The 26,397-nt window shown below is 46.9% G+C and overlaps 1 protein-coding gene across 1 annotated transcript in view; it reads right to left on the minus strand.

The window, feature by feature from the left end:
• Positions 1-237: 237 nt before the first annotated feature.
• LOC311232531 (actin-related protein 2-B-like) overlaps positions 238-26,397 on the minus strand; it is a 91,178-nt gene continuing 65,018 nt past the window's right edge. Inside the window, exons 5-9 of the mRNA XM_084319358.1 lie at positions 25,130-25,266; positions 21,755-21,904; positions 17,602-17,747; positions 13,628-13,760; positions 238-641 (exon numbers count right to left, since the gene is read on the minus strand). Coding sequence (XP_084175484.1) covers positions 471-641; positions 13,628-13,760; positions 17,602-17,747; positions 21,755-21,904; positions 25,130-25,266 — 737 coding nt within the window. The 3' untranslated portion in view covers positions 238-470. The remainder of the gene's footprint in view (positions 642-13,627; positions 13,761-17,601; positions 17,748-21,754; positions 21,905-25,129; positions 25,267-26,397) is intronic.

The following is a 26,397-nucleotide window of genomic DNA, read 5'->3' on the forward strand; positions in this document are numbered from 1 at the left end:
CCTCCATCATCCACACCTCAACCCCACAACATCATCCATACCCCAACCCCACCACCTCTATCCACATCATCCATACCTCAACCCCACCACCTCCATACCTCAACATCATCCATACCCCAACCCCACCACCTCTATCCACATCATCCATACCCCAACCCCACCCCCTCTATCTATATCATCCATACCCCAACCCCACCCCCTCTATCCACATCATCCATACCCCAACCCCACCCCCTCTTCTCCCATCTTCCCTCCTCGCTCTTGGAAGAAGACGTGTGCATGTATGAACGAGGTGGCTGATGACCATCTAGGACCGACAGGAGAATGGATGTCAGGTGGCGGAGCTGGGTGGAGGAGGAGCTGGGTGGAGGAGATGTTGTTGTTGGGTGGAGGAGGAGGTGTTGTTGGGTGGAGGAGAAGGAGCTAAGCGGAGCAGCTGGCTGGATCCAGGGCTTCCCTGCGCTGGGCCCTTATCTGACGGTGACTCCCAGCTTCTCCAGCACACGCATCCCTTTCTCCTCGTACTCCTCCCTGGTCAGCCAGAAGTTGTCCTTGTCCTTCATGATGTCGGCCAGCACGGCCCCGCCCAGGAACACCATGTGCTTGCGCCTGGGAGGGTCCTCGATACGGATCTTGAATTTCTGCACGAGGAAGGGGGGGAGGGGGGGGGGGGGGGCAGAGAGGAGAGCGTTAAGGAGGAGGAGGAGCCCTAGCTCTGCAAATGCATGTTCCCCTCCTTGCTTGTGATCTCAGCCTTCCTACCGTCTCAATAAAGAACCTTCTCTCCCATTTCTCCCTCTCAGCCTTCCTACCGTCTCAATAAAGAACCTTCTCTCCTGTGTCTCCCTCTCAGCCTTCCTACTGTCTCAATAAAGAACCTTCTCCCATTTCTCCCTCTCAGCCTTCCTACCGTCTCAATAAAGAACCTTCTCTCCCATTTCTCCCTCTCAGCCTTCCTACAGTCTCAATAAAGAACCTTCTCTCCTGTGTCTCCCTCTCAGCCTTCCTACCGTCTCAATAAAGAACCTTCTCTCCTGTGTCTCCCTCTCAGCCTTCCTACTGTCTCAATAAAGAACCTTCTCTCCAGTGTCTCCCTCTCAGCCTTCCTACTGTCTCAATAAAGAACCTTCTCTCCTGTGTCTCCCTCTCAGCCTTCCTACTGTCTCAATAAAGAACCTTCTCTCCTGTGTCTCCTCTACTCTGTCTCCCACTCAGCCTTCCTACTGTCTCAATAAAGAACCTTCTCTCCAGTGTCTCCCTCTCAGCCTTCCTACCGTCTCAATAAAGAACCTTCTCTCCTGTGTCTCCCTCTCAGCCTTCCTACCGTCTCAATAAAGAACCTTCTCTCCCGTGTCTCCCTCTCAGCCTTCCTACTGTCTCAATAAAGAACCTTCTCTCCAGTGTCTCCCTCTCAGCCTTCCTACTGTCTCAATAAAGAACCTTCTCTCCTGTGTCTCCCTCTCAGCCTTCCTACTGTCTCAATAAAGAACCTTCTCTCCTGTGTCTCCTCTACTCTGTCTCCCACTCAGCCTTCCTACTGTCTCAATAAAGAACCTTCTCTCCAGTGTCTCCCTCTCAGCCTTCCTACCGTCTCAATAAAGAACCTTCTCTCCTGTGTCTCCCTCTCAGCCTTCCTACCGTCTCAATAAAGAACCTTCTCTCCTGTGTCTCCCTCTCAGCCTTCCTACCGTCTCAATAAAGAACCTTCTCTCCTGTGTCTCCCTCTCAGCCTTCCTACTGTCTCAATAAAGAACCTTCTCTCCAGTGTCTCCCTCTCAGCCTTCCTACCGTCTCAATAAAGAACCTTCTCTCCTGTGTCTCCCTCAGCCTTCCTGTCTCAAAGAACCTTCTCTCCTGTGTCTCCCTCTCAGCCTTCCTACCGTCTCAATAAAGAACCTTCTCTCCTGTGTCTCCCTCTCAGCCTTCCTACCGTCTCAATAAAGAACCTTCTCTCCAGTGTCTCCCTCTCAGCCTTCCTACCGTCTCAATAAAGAACCTTCTCTCCTGTGTCTCCCTCTCAGCCTTCCTACCGTCTCAATAAAGAACCTTCTCTCCAGTGTCTCCCTCTCAGCCTTCCTACCGTCTCAATAAAGAACCATCTCTCCAGTGTCTCCCTCTCAGCCTTCCTACCGTCTCAATAAAGAACCTTCTCTCCTGTGTCTCCCTCTCAGCCTTCCTACCGTCTCAATAAAGAACCTTCTCTCCTGTGTCTCCCTCTCAGCCTTCCTACCGTCTCAATAAAGAACCTTCTCTCCAGTGTCTCCCTCTCAGCCTTCCTACCGTCTCAATAAAGAACCATCTCTCCAGTGTCTCCCTCTCAGCCTTCCTACCGTCTCAATAAAGAACCTTCTCTCCTGTGTCTCCCTCTCAGCCTTCCTACTGTCTCAATAAAGAACCATCTCTCCTGTGTCTCCCTCTCAGCCTTCCTACTGTCTCAATAAAGAACCTTCTCTCCAGTGTCTCCCTCAGCCTTCCTGTCTCAAAGAACCTTCTCTCCTGTGTCTCCCTCTCAGCCTTCCCCCCCCCCCCCCCCCCCCCAAGTGCTCCCTCTCCCTCTCTTCCTTTCTCTCCCTCTCGAGTATGAGGAAATGGTTTCGCTGTGTACAGTCAGTCTAGGTAGAATGGGGGCGGGCATTAGCTCCAACCACAGAGCCAATCGCATCACTGTGCGCTACCCACAGCCCGAATGACGTGACTCAGGCCTTCAAATCAAAATGACCCGATTTACTAGAGGACGAAAGGGGCTGGGCTGAAATCGGAGCAATCCGCCAATATGGTATTTAGACCCTAAAACACATTGATACAAACTCCTATTTCTATAATACAATGCTAGAGACTGAAATGACATTTATAATACATAGCCCCTTTAAAGTATCTTAGTCCTTCCCTCAGGCTCCTGAATAGTCAGCCCGATGGCAACAACTCAAACCCCCTCTGCAGGGGGCGATGGGAACAACTCAAACCCCCTCTGCAGGGGGCGATGGCAACAACTCAAACCCCCTCTGCAGGGGGCGATGGGAACAACTCAAACCCCCTCTGCAGGGGGCGATGGGAACAACAACTCAAACCCCCTCTGCAGGGGGCGATGGGAACAACTCAAACCCCCTCTGCAGGGGGCGATGGGAACAACTCAAACCCCCTCTGCAGGGGGCGATGGGAACAACAACTCAAACCCCCTCTGCAGGGGGCGATGGGAACAACAACTCAAACCCCCTCTGCAGGGGGCGATGGGAACAACAACTCAAACCCCCTCTGCAGGGGGCGATGGGAACAACAACTCAAACCCCCTCTGCAGGGGGCGATGGGAACAACAACTCAAACCCCCTCTGCAGGGGGCGATGGGAACAACTCAAACCCCCTCTGCAGGGGGCGATGGGAACAACTCAAACCCCCTCTGCAGGGGGCGATGGGAACAACTCAAACCCCCTCTGCAGGGGGCGATGGGAACAACTCAAACCCCCTCTGCAGGGGGCGATGGGAACAACTCAAACCCCCTCTGCAGGGGGCGATGGGAACAACTCAAACCCCCTCTGCAGGGGGCGATGGGAACAACTCAAACCCCCTCTGCAGGGGGCGATGGGAACAACTCAAACCCCCTCTGCAGGGGGCGATGGGAACAACTCAAACCCCCTCTGCAGGGGGCGATGGGAACAACAACTCAAACCCCCTCTGCAGGGGGCGATGGGAACAACAACTCAAACCCCCTCTGCAGGGGGCGATGGGAACAACAACTCAAACCCCCTCTGCAGGGGGCGATGGGAACAACTCAAACCCCCTCTGCAGGGGGCGATGGGAACAACTCAAACCCCCTCTGCAGGGGGGCGATGGGAACAACAACTCAAACCCCCTCTGCAGGGGGCGATGGGAACAACAACTCAAACCCCCTCTGCAGGGGGCGATGGGAACAATCCAAAATGCCTTCGTCCTTCCTGAGAAGCCGTTGACGGTAGACGTCAGTAAGCTGAGCCCGACTTATTCCAGTAATTCTACTTGCCACTCGGACCAGGCTGTTAAGTCTATTTCTGTTGGACATGTTGGGGTGCCAGACCAGGCTAGAACGTTGGAGACTCATCTTCCTTTCCAAGAAAAGACGCCGTTGTGCTTTATGCCTCACATTCACTCTAGGGGTGGGGGTGATATGGCCTAAAAATAAAATCTCCCGATTTTTTCACACCACATCCGATTTTTTATCGATTTTTTTCTCTAACTAGAAACGCCAAGGAAATCATTCAAATAAGCTTTGTTTTTATTCGACACAAATCAAACCAAATGTCCCCATTGGGATTAATAGTGCAATAACTTGCTTTTTCACCAAACTTCACTTAAAACAAATAAAAGGTGCCTCTTGATCATCAAACAAGAATGAATTTCCCTATTGGGATTAGATTTTTTTGTGTGAAAATCCTTTAATTTTTTTAAATCGTCCTAAGTCATTCATTCGAATTAACTCAATGGACGGCAAGGGGGCGCCGTTTACCTTCTGGTTAGAACGCCATCGCTGTAATGCAATGGGGAGAATGCCGTGTTTTGCGAGTGATAAAACTATATGAAATATTATAGCTATGGATCTAATAAATGTGTCGATTGTCAGTGAGTTTCTTGCAGTTAACATGCAAAAAACAGATAATTCTTTCATACATACATTTCTGTTTTATACCGTGGTGAATATGAATATAGTTCCAGAGCGATTCCGTCTCATCTCAAGAAACTCGAGCAAACCGCGCTTCAATGTATTTCCTTAGAAAGCGTGCCATTTTCTCGCTTGATTTATGAATCGTTCTGAAAATAACACTAGATTATCGATTTTGCGAGCTCAGACCCATTCCCAATGACGACATCAGGCTGGATGGATGAAAAATTTATGGATATAGCGAATAAAAGAAATAACGATTAAAACCCGACTTTTCTCGTGATTGGCGCTCTCAACGCATAGCGAGTTAACCCGACTTTCTTCGTCATTGCCGCTGAAACAGTTAATCGATAAAATCGATTAATCGCCCAGCCCTAATTCACTCACATTCACAAACCGACGGCGGAGGCGACCATGCAAGGTGCCGACTTGCTCACCGGGAGCAGTTATGGGTTCAGTGACTCGCTCAAGGACACGTCGACGCGCTGCTGGGAGGAGCCGGAATCGAACTGGGAACCGCTTCCGATTACCAGACGACTGCTCTACTGCGCCCCCAAGTGGCATTTATGTCAAGGTGGGACCGGGTGATGACTTCCCATCATATCCTTGGTTTTTAGACACATTTAGGTGAAGGAACGACTGATCACACCACGACACATCATCAACCATGACAAGTCATCGACCACGAAACAACGTCGTCCACCTTTCAAAAGAGACCAGACTTATCCTGATGTCTGTTTTGTATGTATATAATAGGGCTGACCCCTATTCGTCGATTAGTCGACTAATCGGTCGAAAGGAGCCGTAGTCGACCAGCCAACCTCTTAGTCGAATATAAAAAAAAATATTATAAAAAAAAAAAAAAACTTTTTTTTTGTAATTAATTTTGAGTTAATTTTCATAACGCGATAATTTGCTGTGTAATTAATTAATCTAATTAACGCGATAAACTGACACCCCTAATTTTTATCATTCTTTCCAAAAGAAAGAGGCCTAGAAGCGTGGCTAACGCTAATGGCACGCATACCAGAGGCCAACTGCCTAAGAAAACAGGCACAGAGGCACTGAAAGAGGATTTCACCCGTCTAATGAACACACTAGACTAGACACATATCAAGATGTATCCATCAGTGGACCAATTGCATGCTTTTGCAGAGGACAAGAAGCCTTCAGTCGACTCCTTCAGACATTAAGCACCCCCCACAGCCCAAATGGAACGACAAAATATATATATATAAAAAATAATAATAATAATACTTTTTTATTTTTTTTGTCGACCAATAGTCGACTAACGGCAAATTTTGGCCAATCATAGTCGACCATCCAAATCCTTAGTCGGGGACAGCCCTAGTATATAATAATAATAATAAATGTATTTTGTATAGCGCTTTTCAAAGACCCAAGAAGTCTTAAGAAGTCGCCGGGACAAAATATCCCAAGTTGATGCTAGAAAAATGTCATTCCATATACACCCGAATAAGCTAGACATGTACATTCAGATGTGAACCGACTGTTGCTGTGCCTAACTTCTAATAATTTATTTTTTAATAAAATAAAGACCAGACTCATGCATGTGCTATAAGTATAAAGCTAATGCAAAAAATGTATGCGGTCGTCAAAAACAAAGACAAAAATGGCCCTGTTTTTGCCTGATGCTAAAGAGGTTAAGAGGATAACTATATATAAAACATTATACACGGTGTTATCTTCATTTTAGGGTAAATAGGTTTTGCGGCTCCAGATGAATTTTATTTCGTGGGAGGAGGGGGGAAAAAGGCTCTTGATAGTAAAGGTGCTGACCGCTGGTTTAATGTAATGATGTATAAGAATCACTATTCAGTTCACTACTACAACAACCACTACAACTTTGGTGTGCTCCAAAATAATTGGAGTAAAACAGAGAGACCCATGTTCTCTCTGGACGGACCAGGTGGTCAAGAAGGGGACGAGCATCGCACACAAACCAACCCCTCCAGGCTCTGTCTCCGCGGTCTTCGCTGTTGCCTTCTGGCCGCCGTTACGACGTTACGACGTTCCACCAACCGTTACGCCAAATCTTTTGTCCCCTCGGCTACCTATCAGACTTTTAAACAGACTGTAGTCATTTTAAGTAGCCTTTTACACGTAGTAGTCTGTTTTTACTTTTACTGGATTGTGTATTGCATGGAATGTTGTTGTTGCCGTGCCGTCATTGAGATGTTTTGTTTTGTTGTTTTTGTTACTCGTGAAGCTACAAATATGAATTGCCCCAAATCAATAAAATTTTCTGAATCTGAAACTACTTTTTTTTTTTTTTTAAGCTTTCCCCCCCTTATTTTTCCGTTTTTCTTCCCTCCCAATGTTAGTCGTTATGCCAATTCCCAATCCCCTTCCTGGTCGTTGCGCCACTCTACCCCCTACCGTCGGTCTGGGAGGGCGGAGACCATCACATGCTTCCTCCGACACATGTGCACCCAGCCCACCGCTTCTTTTCACCTGGCAGCGCGGACTCTCACTGGGAGAGTGTAACAACGTGTGGAAGGTCACACTACCTCCCTCCAGATCCTTCCCTCGCTGTGCAGGCACCCCGACCGAACTGTAGGAGTCGCCGTTTACAACGACCAGGACCCACCCACCGGCTTCCCTCACGCTGACTCTGCCAATCGAGCCAGTATGACGGCCGGCCAAGCCGGAGGCACCACAGCTGGATTCGATCCCACTGTCTCTGTGGTGGTAGACAGACGCTTAGTCCGCTGCGCTAACCGGCCGCCCCGAGAACCCCCACTTTAAAAAGAACATGGCCAGTGTGGTTTAATCGTTCTCATCGCCAACACGGCCTGCGAAAAGACCTCAAGTCTGAAACCTACAATGAATTTCTTCTACTCACAAGACCGGTCCATCTAGCAAAGCACCGGATGCAGCTCGTATCATGAGAGAGAAAACACGCGTTAAAGCGAGTCACGGAGCCTTACGCGTCGGCGGGCACGCCGCATTCCTGCGATGAACGTGGGCATTTTACTTTGCACACACTCGGGGGACCACGGCGCGCTGCGTTTGCTATTGTGCATCGCTAGATCAATGGCGCGGCGTTGCCTTTTGAAGTACATTCTGTAATAATTACAATGCCCCCGTTGTTCATGAGGATGCATCATGATCATGGTATTTAGAACTGGAACCATGTGAGCCGTGTTTAACGACGCTAGCAGACAGGGGGACACGTGGCTTCCTGACAAGAGCTCTGACGGGCACGAGAGAGTAGGACGAGTATTCAAAGAAATAATATACTATATATATATATACTAATATATATATTTACACTGCCTATTTAATTTTTTTTTTACTTTACTGTAATATAATTTTATCGTCTATATTTACATCTTTCTACTATTACCCTGCCCATACCTGTACCCCCCCCCCCCCCCCCCCCCATACTGCTATAGGATGTCTGAATTTCCCTAAGGGGATCACTAAAGGAATATATTATATACCAAAATATATATATATACTAACCTTCATACTGTCTTTTACTATCATGCACTTTGCTACCAAGTAATCTTCCTTGTCTATACTAGTATACTACTATCCCTATACTAATAGGTCTATACTACTATGCACTCAAAGTTCAACACTGTTTGACGAACAATCTTACTGACCCTTAGCTGCCAGAGTTGTACCCTTCCTTCCTGCTGACTCGTTGTACAGAAACCTATAAGTTGCTTTGGATAAAAGCGTTCAGCTAAATGACTAAATGTATCGAGGGGGGGGGAAGGAGTTTGTGTTTTCATAAGACCATGTTGAAAATAAGAACACATTTAATTACACCAGCCTTTAACACTTTCAGTGCCAGCCATGCGGTGCCCCGGAACCCCGTTGCGTGCCACCCCACCCACTTCAATGACAGAGCTCTCATATTTGCGAACGCATAAACTATATCTTAAATTATGGCTATGTGTCTAATATGGCCGTCGCTTATCAATGACTTGTTTGCAGTCAACATTGTCGAAACAGATTTTTTTTTTTTATCCGTTAATTTCCGTTTTATACCATTTTGAAAAACGCTTGTTGGGGCGGCTACGTGGCGTAGTGGGCAAGGCGCTCGCCACGAATGCGGAGACGCTGGGCTCGCCTGTTCGAGCCCAGCGCTCCACATTGCTTTCAGTTTAGCTGGTCGTTCATACTAATTACACATTGGCCGTATTAGGGGGAGGGAAACTGATGGGTGGGGATCGGGCGTTGTGGACAGCGACTCCTACAGGTCGGTTGGTGCGCCTGCGCAGTAGAATCAGGAAGTGTCGGGGGCAGCGTGAGCCTCCCACGCGTTACTCCTCGCCACTGAGAGATCGAGCTGCGCAGGTGAAAAGATGCGACTGCTGTTACCTCAAGTACCGGAGGGGACTTGTGCTATGTATGACTTAGTCCACATTGCAGCCGGCTTATGGGAGGCAAGAAACAGCGTTCGTGACAGGGGAGGGTTGAATTGGATGATACGAAATTGGGATGGGAGAAAATATAGAAAAATGGGAGAAAAAGTGGATAAAAAAAAAAGAACGCTAGTTTTTTGAAAGTTTCAGAAAAAAATAAAGATTGTGATAAACACCCTTTACTGGAATACACAAAACGCATGTCATTTTTCGGCCTATTTATGAATCGTTTTCAAATAAACGCTAGATTATCGATAGTATATGTGTACTTATGCACGCTATAGAAGCGGGCTAAAAAATCTATTCTTATTTCCTGATCGCACACAGACACACATGGCACACGCTGATATATAGGTGAAAATAGCTCCGATTATCCCAAGACTGGTAAAATAGATTCCTTACCTCAGATCAGATGTTCTCCAAAAAGATTATTCCAATTCCTGATCGCCATTCCAAATATCGATCGAGTTTATTGATCCAACGCTGGGTACTGGAAACACACATTCTCCGCTGTTCTGGTGGTGGGCAATGACTTCGATCGTCTCCGGTTACTTGTCCGACAAGTAAAATGTGGAAGCAGGACTTTTTTTTCTCTATGCGTTTCATTCAATCCAATGGGGTGCAGTACCATCCGGAGAGACGATAGGGGGCGGTATTTTCCCTGTTCGAGTTCAGACAGATCCCCACTGGTAACGTGAGGCTAGATTGATGAAAAATTTATGGAAATCGATTAAAAAAAAAACGATTAAAAACGAGATCTCTCGTCGGCTGGCACTCAGCGGTTGGCATGAACTAACGAGAAATCTCGTCGTTGGCACCGAAAGTGTTAACGGGCCACGGAGAACCCGACGGGGTCTACAATCATGCAACACTCATGTATAGGGAGGCCATGCTAGCGGCTCTCTAAATGGTAAATGGCTGCATTTATATAGAGCTTTTATCCAAAGCGCTTTACAATTTTATTCCTCACATTTTACCAGGGGCGTCCATTTGGTATGGCAAGGTATGGCACTCGCCATACCTTGGCAAATAATTTTTTTTTAAAAAGAAATAAAAATTTTTTTTTTAATTTTTTTATGTTGATTTAGAATTCGAATGTCAACATTATGAACGAAGCTTCGAACTATTCGGTACAGCCCTAGCATGTTTTGATATTGTCAATTATCTCACTTTTACTAGGTGACTTTTGCTGTGACTAACTGAAATATGCCAAAAAAAAAGGGAAAATGGACATAGGGATGTTTTTTTATCAAAGGGCAGCAGAGACAAGTGATACAGGGACACAGGTAAGGTCTGGCTTAGTGATTATAACAGTGCAATGCTTGTGTAGTCCTGTGTCATACCTAAATGTCATATAACTGAATTGTATAGAAACAACTCACCAAAAGTGATTATTGCACAACTGATTTGACAAAAGAAATCCACCATGGGGGGGAAACCCCCCCTTCACCCCCCACCCCCCTCCTCGCCATACCTTGCCTTTTAGTGAGAGGACGCCACTGCATTTTACCCATTCACTCACACACACACCGACCGGCTCATCGGGAGCAGTTAGGGGGTTAAGCGTCTTGCTCAAGGACACTTCGTCACGCTGCCCCGGGAGGAGCCGGAATCGAACCGGGAACCTTCCGATTTACCAGACGACCGCTCTAGCTCCTGAGCCGCCGTGTGTGCCCCAGCTGTGATCCGCCCTGTGCGGCTATTGTTCGGCTTCATTCCACCATGGATCAATAACAAAACAAAACAATAAAAGTATGCATTTATATTGAATCCAATATAAGTATGTAGTAGAACCTGGACATGTCAGCAGTATTATAAAGGATTTGAGACGGGAGTTGGATAAGGATGGACATTTTTAATGAAAGAGTACGCCATGGCCATGTGGGTTCCAATAAATAAACAATAATAATTAGGGATGCTCGATATTGGCTTTTTTTTTTACAGATATACCGATATTGTCCAACTCTTAATTTCCAATACCGATATCAACCGATACCGATATATGCAGGGTTCCCCCCCCCCCCCACCCCCCCAAAAAATTGAATAATTTCAGGTAATTAACATTACATATCTCTTGTTGTGGAATTAACACAAAATAAGCATACTTTTGACAATAAATAAAATCAGAATTTGTTCTTAATTGCTTGGGTAAATAAAGGTTATAGAAATGTAAAAATAAAATATTTGAAAACAGATACCGATATTACATTTTAATGCAGATATCGGCCGATAATATCGGACATCCCTAATAATAATAATAATAATAAAAGGCATTGGGAAGATGAAGCACCACAGTGTCATCTATACTGGGAAAACCAAACGCCATCAAATATACCACCAGACATAGGGAAAATATTGTGATGTGATATTTAATGGTCCTCTGCATCCAAAAGGTCAACTAAAGAAATTGCAAACTGCCCAGAACAGAGCTGCACGGTTAGTCTTACATTGTTCCATGAGAACAAACACCATCACTATATGCACCGTCAACTCTCATGGTTAACGGTAGAGAATAGGCTGGTTTTCAACACGGTTACATTTTTCAGGAACACTGTCTTTTCGTCTCAACCTGTTTTCTTATACAAACAAATTGTCAGATGCAGTCAGGTTCATTCTTATTTTACTAGGTCAGCCGATGATGGACAGATTATGTTACCACGTCCAAAATCAAATGCTTTAAAGAGGACGGTTGTTTATCGTGCCATCAATCATTGTAATAACTGCCCACTGAACATAAGTCAATTGAATAGCAGAGTGTCTTTCAAATACCACCTGAGAATGCACTACTCAAATATGTGAGCAAAATATTCGGATGTTTATAATGATGTCTACAATGTTTTACCGTTTGTAGATCATCATTGGTAATTAAGTGAATTGTGATCGTCATATGCATCTCATGTATTGTTATGTTTTTGTTGTCTTTCTGTGTGGACCCCAGGAAGACTAGCTCGCCACTTAGGTGGCAGCTAATGGGGATCCTTTTAAACAATAAACAATATTTGAGCAACATCGCCCCGGAGAGCTTTAGAAGTGGGAGGAAGCCTGTTAGGCGTGATATTGTCTTACAATTACAGGCTAGGAGCGTCTCCCCGTACAGAGGCAGAGCTGCGCCGATGATCACGGCTCAGACGAGCCAATGAGCCTCTCGGGAGGAAGACGTTGGAACAATGACTCTTCCAGTCGAGCACACGATCTAAAAACAAGTCCCATGATGACAGAGATAGCTGCTCCTCAGTGTGTTCCAAGGCTACACTCAACCACTCAATCCAAGACAACACTGACCCCTGGTGGCCAAGACAGCAATTACAATAGGGACTGGTACAAAGAAAGTCGATCAATGGAAAAAGAAATCTATATATTAGGGCTGTCAAAATTAATGCTTTAACTTGAGATTAATTTAAATTATTGAAAGCATTAAAATAAATTAATGTAGATTAATCTATGGAGTGAACAATCTTCAATCTTAGCGCCGCGGATATAAGAAATAGGTCTAGCCGAGTCAATGTTGATGGTTTTGTTGAACATTTGTAATTCACAGGAGAGAAACTGTATTCAAAGAAAGCTATTAAAATAGTCTTTGAATCTAAATAGTAAATATACTTTCTTTGTGTTGATTTTACATTAATTCCATGATTTTACTCAAGTGAATATCTGTTACAAGCTTCGGTCTTAAATAGAAAAATGCTATCTTTAATCTAGATTAATACAGAAAATTGAGAGATTAATTAGTTAATTTTTTTTAAATCTATTGACAGCACTAATATATATAAACAATAAAACACAAAATTATTTTTAATTCTGTAGGACCCTAGAGCAAGCCATAACTTTGAGAAGCAAGACTCTCAAAAGTGGTAGTACTGATCTAGAGTCAGCTTCAAGTCCGTTAGTTTGAACAAGGTCAAATCAACCATTATGACAAGTGTTCCTGGTCACTGACCCCAGATCAGCCCTCCTCCTCTGGGAGACTTTTAAGAATATTATGGGGCGACTAAATATGTTTACATGCACAGAGTCTTCCAAACACAACCCGGTCACAAATATCCCCATACGAGTTATGCTTACCGACAGAGTAGGAACCATGCTGCTTACTGACACAGTAGGATAGGAACCATGCTGCTTACTGATAGAGTAGGATAGGAACCATGCTGCTTACTGCTACAGAGTAGGATAGGAACCATGCTGCTTACTGCTACAGAGTAGGATAGGAACCATGCTGCTTACTGATATAGAGTAGGATAGGAACCATGGTGCTTACTGATACAGAGTAGGATAGGAACCATGCTGCTTACTGATATAGAGTAGGATAGGAACCCTGGTGCTTACTGCTACAGAGTAGGATAGGAACCATGCTGCTTACTGATATAGAGTAGGATAGGAACCATGCTGCTTACTGATATAGAGTAGGATAGGAACCATGCTGCTTACTGATATAGAGTAGGATAGGAACCATGCTGCTTAATGATACAGAGTAGGATAGGAACCATGCTGCTTACTGATATAGAGTAGGATAGGAACCATGGTGCTTACTGATATAGAGTAGGATAGGAACCATGGGATAGGAACCATGGGATAGGAACTCTGGGATAGGAACTCTTACCGATAGCTTGTCGACGTCGCCCTTCAACACGCGCTCCAGATAGAGCTGTTTGAGTTCCCTCTCCAGGCGAGAGGGCAGGCCGGGGTACATGGTGGAGCCTCCAGACAGAACGATGTGTTTATAGAACTCTGACCTGCAGGGGGAGAGAGACAACAACAACACACCCAGGATGAAGAGGGAGAGAGAGAGACACATGACAACAACACACCCAGGATGGAGAGAGAGAGAGACATGACAACACACCCAGGATGGAGAGAGAGAGAGAGACATGACAACACACCCAGGATGGAGAGAGAGAGACACATGATAACAACACACCCAGGATGGAGAGAGAGAGGAGACCACAACACACCCAGGATGGAGAGAGAGAGGCAGACCACAACACACCCAGGATGGAGAGAGAGAGAGGAGACCACAACACACCCAGGATGGAGAGAGAGAGAGGAGACCACAACACACCCAGGATGGAGGGAGAGGAGACCACAACACACCCAGGATGGAGAGAGAGAGAGGAGACCACAACACACCCAGGATGGAGAGAGAGAGGAGACCACAACACACCCAGGATGGAGAGAGAGAGAGGAGACCACAACACACCCAGGATGGAGAGAGAGAGAAGCAGACCACAACACACCCAGGATGGAAAGAGAGAGAGAGGAGACCACAACACACCCAGGATGGAGAGAGAGAGGAGACCACAACACACCCAGGATGGAGAGAGAGAGAGGAGACCACAACACACCCAGGATGGAGAGAGAGAAGCAGACCACAACACACCCAGGATGGAGAGAGAAAGGAGACCACAACACACCCAAGATGGAGAGAGAGAAGCAGACCACAACACACCCAGGATGGAGAGAGAGAAGCAGACCACAACACACCCAGGATGGAGAGAGAAGCAGACCACAACACACCCAGGATGGAGAGAGAAGAGACCACAACACACCCAAGATGGAGAGAGAGAAGCAGACCACAACACACCCAGGATGGAGAGAGAGAGAAGCAGACCACAACACACCCAGGATGGAGAGAGAAGAGACCACAACACACCCAGGATGGAGAGAGAGAAGCAGACCACAACACACCCAGGATGGAGAGAGAGAAGCAGACCACAACACACCCAGGATGGAGAGAGAGAAGCAGACCACAACACACCCAGGATGGAGAGAGAGAAGAGACCACAACACACCCAGGATGGAGAGAGAAGCAGACCACAACACACCCAAGATGGAGAGAGAGAAGCAGACCACAACACACCCAGGATGGAGAGAGAGAGAGGAGACCACAACACACCCAGGATGGAGAGAGAGAAGCAGACCACAACACACCCAGGATGGAGAGAGAGAGGAGACCACAACACACCCAGGATGGAGAGAGAGAGAAGCAGACCACAACACACCCAGGATGGAGAGAGAGAGAAGCAGACCACAACACACCCAGGATGGAGAGCAGGGGAGGAAACTAACTTTTTGGCTTACCAGCCAACTGGCGGGTATCTGATTTTTTTTTACCAGCCAAATAGATTTTTTACCAGACAAAAAAAAATCGCTAATTGTGATAATTACTTCTTTGTACGTCTTCGTCTAAATTGATTTTCAATCATAGTAAATTAATCACACTGTCTCTACTTTCAAAATATTACATCATTAAATCACATATTAACATGAAAGAGGGAACTATTCTGGACTGGGTTGGGCTGAACTGGGCAGTGAAAGATGCTGGGTTGGGCTGGTCTAGGTTATACTGAATGATGAATTGAAAATGAATTGAAAATGGGGGACCCTGATGTAAACAAGACGAAAGTCTTTCTCTGGTCTGCATCCCCTTAACAATTGCATGTATTGAGCCGTACTGTACTGTACCCATTCTGCAATCTGTTAAATAAAGTTTTCATTCATCACAGCTCAACTACTAGGAATGTGTGTCTGACTCTTAAGTGCAGGAAATATTCATCAGAAAGGGGGGACATGATGGAGGGAATGGAAAGAGCAGGTTTGACAGGAGCAGGGTTGAAGGGATTGATTGATTGAAAAGTTTATTAACAGATTGCAGAATGGGTACAATACAGTACAGTTCAATACATACAATTGTTAAGGGGATGCAGACCAGAGAAAGACTTTCGTCTTGTTTACATCAGGGTCCCCCATTTTCAATTCATCATAACATATTGGAGTGTGGAGGAAGTGGACAAGGCATTAAGCAAACAGGACTGAAATGGGGGACCCTGATGTAAACAAGACTAAAGTCCTTCTCTGGTCTGCATCCCATTAACAATTGTGTGTATTGAGCTGTACTGTATTGTACCCATTCTGCAATCTGTTAATAAAGTTTTCAATCAATCAATCAATACTGAGTTGGGCAGTGAAAGAACCAAGCATTTCACTGTAATGTAATAGCTAAATAAAACAACTTGAACTTGACTTGTTACATTTGCACTCTGGTTGTATGCCAAATGTATTCTGGTTGTACTGTACTTGTGCTGTAAGATGACAATACATTGGAACCGAATCGACAACGCTAGGGGTTCAGCAGGTGTGTTCTGAATGCCAAATATGACAACATCACCGTTGTGAAGGGCATATGGGCGAGTGGTGATATGCTGGGAAACCCGGTAATAATAAAATGTCACTCGGCTGCATTTAAGCAAAGCCGCTCAGTATAGTCGTCCACTATGTTGAATGCGCGTTATGGTAGCTTGTTACATGCTAGGTAGCTAGCCGGCTAATGCTGGTTGACTTGTCATTCTCATCCGACTCGAAGGAGACGCGTCGCGTGCTGTTGTTCGCCCCCATGTCAGACCGCACCGATATCCGAAAGCGACGACTCTACATGCAATTATTTTCATCCACTCATGTGTTTTTGTAAGTTTGTCTACGTTGTCAAGCCGGTGACAGGAGTCTGTAGGGCCGCACGCAGTGGTCTGTCCACTTCCCCTAGATGGGCGGCATCTTCTAGAAAACGAGTGTTCATTGGAGGAGCTTAGAGCGCATCTGTACAACGATGATGTTCATTGGTTATGGTCTGATTATTATGTGGCGCAAATGGGAGGAATCAAGGGGGGAGTCAGAGTTCGGTTTGTGCCAGTGAGCGAATCAGCAGATTGCAGAATGATTTTTTTGTTTTGTTTTGTAATTACTAGTACTCGCCAGACTGGCGAGTGCTCTTCATGAATTACTCGCCAAACGTAAAAAATACTCGCAATTGGCGAGTAAAGTGGCCTAATTTCCTCCCCTGATGGAGAGAGAGAGGAGACCACAACACACCCAGGATGGAGAGAGAGAGGAGACCACAACACACCCAGGATGGAGAGAGAGAAGCAGACCACAACACACCCAGGATGGAGAGAGAGACCACAACACACCCAGGATGGAGAGAGAGAGGAGACCACAACACACCCAGGATGGAGAGAGAAGCAGACCACAACACACCCAGGATGGAGAGAGAGAAGCAGACCACAACACACCCAGTTCCCTCCCTCGCTGAGCAGGCGCCCCGACCGACCTGTAGGAGTCGCTGTTTACAACGATGGCTATGGCTACCTGGTGTTCTATGGTTACCTGGTGTTCTATGGCTCAGCGTTACCTGGTGGTCTATGGTTAACTGGTGTTCTATGGTTACCTGGTGTTCTATGGCTCAGCGTTACCTGGTGGTCTATGGTTACCTGGTGTTCTATGGCTCAGCGTTACCTGGTGGTCTATGGTTACCTGGTGTTCTATGGCTCAGCGTTACCTGGTGTTCTATGGCTCAGCGTTACCTGGTGTTCTATGGTACCTGGTGTTCTATGGCTCAGCGTTACCTGGTGTCCTATGGCTCAGCGTTACCTGGTGTTCTATGGTTACCTGGTGTTCTATGGTACCTGGTGTTCTATGGCTCAGCGTTACCTGGTGTCCTATGGCTCAGCGTTACCTGGTGTTCTATGGTTACCTGGTGTTCTATGGCTCAGCGTTACCTGGTGTCCTATGGCTCAGCGTTACCTGGTGTCGATGTCGGCAGCCTGGATGGTGTTGAACAGCAGCTCGGCCACGCCCACTCCCTCCACGTTGATGAGGTGCGGCTGGAACAGGGCCTCGGGGGCCTCGAAGCGCTCTCCTCCCACCTTGATCAGCCGGCCGTCGGGGAGCTGGGGGCACAGAGACCGGGTCAGTTCCCTTTCCGGTGTGGAGGAAAACCCCTTTTGGGTCACGTCACACCCCCCCCCCCCCCCCCCCCAAACAAGAGCTTAGTTCACACACCTAGCGGAGAGGCCAAAGGCTACAGCCCCCACCGCTCTCTAGACTCTTCTGGAGTCTCTCCCAGCTGGCCAGAGGACAAGATCAGATCAGATATTCCTTTTTTTTTTATGTTTATTTTTTTAGCATTTATTGCTTTATCCGGATAGGCCCGTCAGAGAGGAAGGATGGGGGAAGACATGCGGCAACGGTCTCCGGGTCTCGAACCCGGGACGTCCGCGTTGCACTGCAGCGCAGCTACGTGGTGCGCCACCCTGGCACCCCCAGATGTTCCTTTATTGATCCCCTTGGGGAAATGCAGGCATCATAGCAGCATGAGGGAGGGGGGAGGGGGGGGGGGTACAGGTACATGGTAATAGTAGAAGACATAATAGAGGTAATAAAAAAAGAAATGGGCAGTAGAAAAAAAAAAAAAAAATAGGCAGTGTAAACAATATAACAATAGGAGGACCGCGACAGAAGGTCTTTTACAGAGCGCCGTGGGCCGCGCTGAGGACCGCTGGGCCGGGGGGACCCGACAGAAGGTCTTTTACAGAGCGCTGTGGGCCGCGCTGAGGACCGCTGGGCCGGGGGACCAGACAGAAGGTCTTTTACAGAGCGCTGTGGGCCGCGCTGAGCACCGCTGGGCCGGGGGGGACCCGACAGAAGGTCTTTTACAGAGCGCTGTGGGCGGCGCTGAGGACCGCTGGGCCGGGGGACCCGACAGAAGGTCTTTTACAGAGCGTGACGGAACAGTGCGAGGGAGGGAGCATAAAGGCTCCATTGACGGACTCCGCCTGGACTCCCGACGGGGAGGAAACACTACACCAGGTCAGCACGTGGCGTGAGAGTCTGGCCCGACGCAGGAAGTGATATCACGGCAGCCACGGGTACGAGGGCGCGTGTGCTTCGCGGGGGGGTTCTCCTCCTCAAAACGCCACAGAGGTTGCCTTGTTCCCCCACATCTCTCTCACATTTAGTTAAATGGGGGGGGGGGGTGAATCACTACGATGGCTCAGCGCTGTGGCCTCATACCTTCCAGTAGAGCTCTGGGAGGAAGGGCAGGAGACCAGGGGCCCTGGGGGGCCTCCACTACTGCTTACTAGGGCTGTACCTGAAGCCTGTTTTTGGGGTTCCAACTTGGTCAGGGTATTTCCGAACGGACGTTCGAACCTTCGTTTTTAATTTAAAAAAAATTTAAGTCTAAAACGTTTTTTTTTTTTTTTTATACATATCCTCAAACTAAATCCTCAATTTGGATAAAGTGATTAAATGATTTTTTTTCTTTTTTTTTATCAACTTTTTTTTATTATAAAGTACAACCTGACTACAGGTAGACTCACCTCTAGAAAGTACAACCTGACTACAGGTAGGCTCACCTCTAGAAAGTACAACCTGACTACAGGTAGACTCACCTCTAGAAAGTACAACCTGACACAGGTAGACTCACCTCTAGAAAGTACAACCTGACTACAGGTAGACTCACCTCTAGAAAGTACAACCTGACTACAGGTAGCTCACCTCTAGAAAGTACAACCTGACTACAGGTAGGCTCACCTCTAGAAAGTACAACCTGACTACAGGTAGACTCACCTCTAGAAAGTACAACCTGACTACAGGTAGCTCACCTCTAGAAAGTACAACCTGACTACAGGTAGGCTCACCTCTAGAAAGTACAACCTGACTACAGGTAGACTCACCTCTAGAAAGTACAACCTGACTACAGGTAGCTCACCTCTAGAAAGTACAACCTGACTACAGGTAGGCTCACCTCTAGAAAGTACAACCTGACAGCAGTAGGAACAAACAGATTAAGGAAAGAATCAAGTCAGTGTGAATAAATATGAAGCCCATTTGCTCATCACGTACATACCCGTTTTCTCTATGGACATAAACGTCTCAACATGTGAGACAGTGATGAGACATGTCAACATGTGAGACAGTGATGAGACATGTCAATAGGGCTGTACCGAATGTAATTTTTTAACATTCAAAGCTTCTATTGAAGTATTCGAACGAAGCTTCGAATGTCTGTCATCATATTTTATGACTTAATTAATCCCAAAATAAATAATAATTTTTTTATATCCTCAAACTAAATCCTCAATTTGAATAGAGTAATCCGATTAAATTAGTATTTCTTTAATAAAATAAAAAAATTAAATCTTTAATGAATATAACTCAACATAAATAATCCAATAAGGGCACGGTTGGTACGAAAGTGATGGTGACGTCCTATAGTATAATACTATAATATTAGTGTAGCCTAATCTTTATCTGCAACTGTGAAGAAAAACCCCATTGGTTTAAACAGAATGAATAGACGCATAAAAAAAGAAAACAAATTGTATACACTTTTTCTCCTTTTTTTATTTTTCTTCCCATCCCAATTTAGCCGTGCCAATTCTCCCCTCCCCTGTCTTGAACGTCGCTCGCATATGCCCCCCACTGGCTGGTTGTAGGGAGGATAGAAGCCTTGCATCACGTGTCCCCTCCGGTACACGAGGAGGCAGCCTGTCACATCTTTTCACCTGCCAGCGCGGACTCTCATTGGCGAGGTGTAACGTGTGGGAGGCTCACACTAGCCCCGCCATTTTCCTGTCTCTGCTGTGCAGGCGTCCCCCAACCGACCTGTAGGAGTCGCTGTCCACAACGTCCAGATTACCACCCATCGACTTCCCACCCGCTAACTCTGCCAATTGAGATAGTATGACGACCGGCCCAAGCCGGAGGCAACGCCGACAGCCGGAGTCGAACCCGGTGTCTCTTGCATTGGTGACGAGCGCAATGTCCGCTGTGCCACCCAGCCACCTAATATATATATTTTTTATTACAAATTAAAAATTCAAATGTCGATTTAGAATTTGAATGTCAATGGGCGGTCAACCAATGCAAGAGGCTGCGGTCTCCCGGAGTCAGCATTGCCCTGCGGCTTGGGCCGGTCGTCATACTAACTAGTTTGGCTGAGTTAGGGGGAGGGAGGTCGTGGGTGGTAATCTGGCGTTGTGGACAGCGACGCCTACAGGTCAGGTCTGGGCGCCTGCTCAGCGAAAGGCAGGAAATGGTGAAGGCAGCGTGACCTCCTACGCGTTACACTTCACCAATGAGAGTCCTCGCTGCCAGGTGAAAAGAGAGCCACTGGCTGTCTCCGCATGTGTCGGAGGAAGCATGTGGTGGACTTCAGGGTTCCCTTGTACCGACCAGTAGGAGGAACATGCGCACAACAACCAGGTAGGGGAAGGGGGGAATTGGCATAACGACTAAAAAGTTAGCTGTCAATAAAAAAAACAAGTTAGCGGTCTCATCACCGACTCACATGTAGGGCTGTACCGAATGCTTCGAAGCTTTGATCAGAATGTTGACATTCGATTTCTTTCTTTTTTCTCCGCCTGATTTTTCTATTTTTCTCCCCATTGTACTTTCTAGAGGTGAGTCTACCTGTAGTCAGGTTGTACTTTCTAGAGGTGAGCCTACCTGTAGTCAGGTTGTACTTTCTAGAGGTGAGTCTACCTGTAGTCAGGTTGTACTTTCTAGAGGTGAGTCTACCTGTAGTCAGGTTGTACTTTCTAGAGGTGAGTCTACCTGTAGTCAGGTTGTACTTTATAATAAAAAAAAGTTGATAAAAAAAAAAGAAAAAAAATCATTTGGGATGGGGAGAAAAATAGAAAAATCAGGCGGAGAAAAAAGAAAGAAATCGAATGTCAACATTCTGATCAAAGCTTCGAAGCATTCGGTACAGCCCTACATGTGAGTCGGTGATGAGACCGCTAACTTGTTTTTTTTATTGACAGCTAACTTTTTTTTACAAAAAACAGTTAGCAGTCAATATAAAAAAAAACAGTTAGCGGTCAATAAAAAAATAAAAATAAAATTAAACAAGTTAGCAGTCAATTAAAAAAAAAAGGTTTTCGAGACTGACCGTGTAGGACTCCACCAGCACCGTGGTCTCCAGGGCCAGCTTCTGCTCCTGCTCGATGTTGTAGCCCACGTAGCAGAGCTTCTCCTTCATCATCCTCACCGTCTCGAAGTCCGCGGAGTGGTTGAAGGCGTAGCCCCTCAGCAGCAACAGCTGGGCGCACAGATGGACGGGGAAGGTTAGGAGTGTCGCGCACAGACGGGGAAGGTTAGGAGTGTAGCGCACAGACAGACGGGGAAGGTTAGGAGTGTCGCGCACAGACGGGGAAGGTTAGGAGTGTAGCGCACAGACAGACGGGGAAGGTTAGGAGTGTCGCGCACAGACGGGGAAGGTTAGGAGTGTCGCGCACAGACGGGGAAGGTTAGGAGTGTAGCGCACAGATGGGGAAGGTTAGGAGTGTCGCGCACAGACAGATGGGGAAGGTTAGGAGTGTCGCGCACAGACAGACGGGGAAGGTTAGGAGTGTAGCACACAGACGGGGAAGGTTAGGAGTGTAGCGCACAGACAGGGAAGGTTAGGAGTGTCGAGCACAGACAGACGGGGAAGGTTAGGAGTGTAGCGCACAGACAGACGGGGAAGGTTAGGAGTGTCGCGCACAGACTGGAAGGTTAGGAGTGTCGCGCACAGACAGACGGGGAAGGTTAGGAGTGTCGCGCACAGACAGACGGGGAAGGTTAGGAGTGTAGCGCACAGACAGGGAAGGTTAGGAGTGTAGCACACAGACAGACGGGGAAGGTTAGGAGTGTAGCACACAGACGGGGAAGGTTAGGAGTGTAGCGCACAGACAGGGAAGGTTAGGAGTGTCGAGCACAGACAGACGGGGAAGGTTAGGAGTGTCGCGCACAGACAGACGGGGAAGGTTAGGAGTGTCGCGCACAGACAGACGGGGAAGGTTAGGAGTGTCGCGCACAGACAGACGGGGAAGGTTAGGAGTGTAGCGCACAGACAGACGGGGAAGGTTAGGAGTGTCGCGCACAGACAGACGGGGAAGGTTAGGAGTGTCGAGCACAGACAGACGGGGAAGGTTAGGAGTGTCGCGCACAGACAGACGGGGAAGGTTAGGAGTGTCGCGCACAGACAGACGGGGAAGGTTAGGAGTGTCGCGCACAGACGGGGAAGGTTAGGAGTGTAGCGCACAGACAGACGGGGAAGGTTAGGAGTGTAGCACACAGAAAGACGGGGAAGGTTAGGAGTGTCGCGCACAGACGGGGAAGGTTAGGAGTGTAGCGCACAGACGGGGAAGGTTAGGAGTGTCGCGCACAGACGGGGAAGGTTAGGAGTGTCGCGCACAGACGGGGAAGGTTAGGAGTGTCGCGCACAGACGGGGAAGGTTAGGAGTGTCGCACACAGACAGACGGGGAAGGTTAGGAGTGTCGCGCACAGACGGGGAAGGTTAGGAGTGTAGCGCACAGACGGGGAAGGTTAGGAGTGTAGCGCACAGACGGGGAAGGTTAGGAGTGTAGCGCACAGACAGACGGGGAAGGTTAGGAGTGTAGCGCACAGACAGACGGGGAAGGTTAGGAGTGTAGCACACAGACAGACGGGGAAGGTTAGGAGTGTAGCACACAGACAGACGGGGAAGGTTAGGAGTGTCGCACACAGACAGACGGGGAAGGTTAGGAGTGTAGCACACAGACAGACGGGGAAGGTTAGGAGTGTAGCGCACAGACAGATGGGGAAGGTTAGGAGTGTAGCGCACAGACAGACGGGGAAGGTTAGGAGTGTAGCGCACAGACGGACGGGGAAGGTTAGGAGTGTCGCGCACAGACAGACGGGGAAGGTTAGGAGTGTAGCGCACAGACAGACGGGGAAGGTTAGGAGTGTAGCGCACAGACAGATGGGGAAGGTTAGGAGTGTAGCGCACAGACAGATGGGGAAGGTTAGGAGTGTAGCGCACAGACAGATGGGGAAGGTTAAGAGTGTAGCGCACAGACGGGGAAGGTTAGGAGTGTCGCGCACAGACAGACGGGGAAGGTTAGGAGTGTCGCGCACAGACAGACGGGGAAGGTTAGGAGTGTAGCGCACAGACAGATGGGGAAGGTTAGGAGTGTAGCGCACAGACGGACGGGGAAGGTTAGGAGTGTAGCACACAGACAGACGGGGAAGGTTAGGAGTGTAGCGCACAGACGGACGGGGAAGGTTAGGAGTGTAGCGCACAGACGGGGAAGGTTAGGAGTGTAGCGCACAGACGGGGAAGGTTAGGAGTGTAGCGCACAGACGGGGAAGGTTAGGAGTGTCGCGCACAGACAGACGGGGAAGGTTAGGAGTGTAGCACACAGACAGACGGGGAAGGTTAGGAGTGTAGCACACAGACAGACGGGGAAGGTTAGGAGTGTAGCACACAGACAGACGGGGAAGGTTAGGAGTGTAGCACACAGACAGACGGGGAAGGTTAGGAGTGTCGCGCACAGACAGACGGGGAAGGTTAGGAGTGTAGCACACAGACAGACGGGGAAGGTTAGGAGTGTAGCGCACAGACAGACGGGGAAGGTTAGGAGTGTAGTCAGACGTTTAGGGGGGAGTGTAGTCAGACGTTTAGGGGGGAGTGTAGTCAGACGTTTAGGGGGAAGTGTAGTCAGACGTTTAGGGGGGAGTGTCACCCGTTTTAAGAATTTAACCATGGTGATTTTACTGCTAGGACACTGACAGTAACCATGGTGATTTTACTGCTAGGACACTGACAGTAACCATGGTGATTTTACTGCTAGGACACTGACAGTAACCATGGTGATTTTACTGCTAGGACACTGACAGTAACCATGGTGATTTTACTGCTAGGACACTGACAGTAACCATGGTGATTTAACTCCTAGGACACTATGACAGTAACCATGGGTTACATTTTCTGATTCGAAGCATTCATATAAAACTCATTTGGATTTTAATCAAAGGTTCTATAACCCCACTTAATGACATCACAAGTACCAAGTGTTGATGCTCTGGTTTCCAGCGTAGGGAGACGGTTGTCTCCGTTTTACAGATACCAACTCAACTGCCGGAGATAATTGTTAACATTACAATGTAAATTCTGTTTCAGGGTGGAGGTTATGTCCCTTGATGAGGTAGTGTGTCATGTACCTTGATGAGGTAGCGTATGATGTCCCTTGATGAGGTAGCGTGTTACATACCTTAATGAGGTAGCGTGTTATGTACCTTGATGAGGTAGCGTGTTACGTACCTTAATGAGGTAGAGTGTTATGTACCTTGATGAGGTAGCGTGTTACATACCTTAATGAGGTAGCGTGTTATGTACCTTGATGAGGTAGCGTGTTACGTACCTTAATGAGGTAGAGTGTTATGTACCTTGATGAGGTAGCGTGTTACATACCTTAATGAGGTAGCGTGTTATGTACCTTGATGAGGTAGCGTGTTATGTACCTTGATGAGGTAGCGTGTGATGTCCCTCCCTGCGATGTCCAGGCGTCTGGTCAGGTGGGGCAGAGAGAAGCCTTCATACACGGGACAGATGTGGGTGACGCCATCGCCAGAGTCCAGTACCACTCCAGTGAGCAGACCTGCAGAAACGCATCCATTAATCAGGACAAAAAGATGTCTCTTTGGGCTGTGATTATTATGTGTTATTACTGTATATATATATATCTGTGTTATTACTGTATACATCTGTTAGTACCGTATATATCTGTTACTGCCGTATATAGTGTTATTACTGTATATATCCGTTTATTACATAATCTGTTATTACGATATATATATCGGTTATTACTGTATATGGGTTATTTCTAGGGATGTCCGATATTATCGGCCTACCGATATTATCGGCCGATATCGGCATTAAAATGTGATATCGGAAAATAACTGTATCAGTTTTCCAAAAAAAAAAAAAAGGGTTTACATTTCTATAACCTTTATTTACCCAGGCAAGCAAGTAAGAACAAATTCTGATTTTATTTATTGTCAAAAGTATGCATAATGTTGTGTTAATTCCACAACAAGAGATATGTAATGTTAATTACCTGAAATTATTCAGTTTTTTTGGGGGGGGGGGGACCCTGCATATATCAGTTGATATCGGTATCGGAAATTAAGAGTTGGACGATATCGGTATAGGTAAAAAAGCCAATATCGAGCATCCCTAGTTATTTCCATATGTATGCATCATTACCTTATATATTTGTGTTGTCACAATGTTCATAACTTAATTCCTGCAAGAAATTTCCATTCCATATATACTATGATAATTTTTAGATAATAAAGTACTCAACCTGGGAATTGATAAGATTTTATCGATACGATTCCATTATCGATTCAACCTTTACCGTCTTTAAATATGAATGAACACAACACTCTAACTCACCATCTTTAAATAATAAAGTACTCAACCTTTACCGTCTTTAACTATGAATGAACACAACACTCTTAACTTACCATCTTTAGATAATAAAGTACTCAACCTTTACCGTCTTTAAATATGAATGAACAAAACACTCTAACTTGACATCTTTAGATAACAAGGTTTGAAAACATTGTTCCTCTGAGAAAGTGGAGTTATATGGTTCATCTGATGTACTTGGTTCTTATTTTGATGTACTTGACAAACCAACTCATACTGTGTTTGCAGATCCACTATACGTTGTGTGTAGGACGGCGACACAGAGCGCTACTTAACAGTCAGCCCTCGTCCAGCC

Source organism: Notolepis coatsorum, assembly GCF_963971535.1.
Source record: "Notolepis coatsorum genome assembly, chromosome: 7".
In the NCBI taxonomy this organism is placed as follows: domain Eukaryota; kingdom Metazoa; phylum Chordata; class Actinopteri; order Aulopiformes; family Paralepididae; genus Notolepis; species Notolepis coatsorum.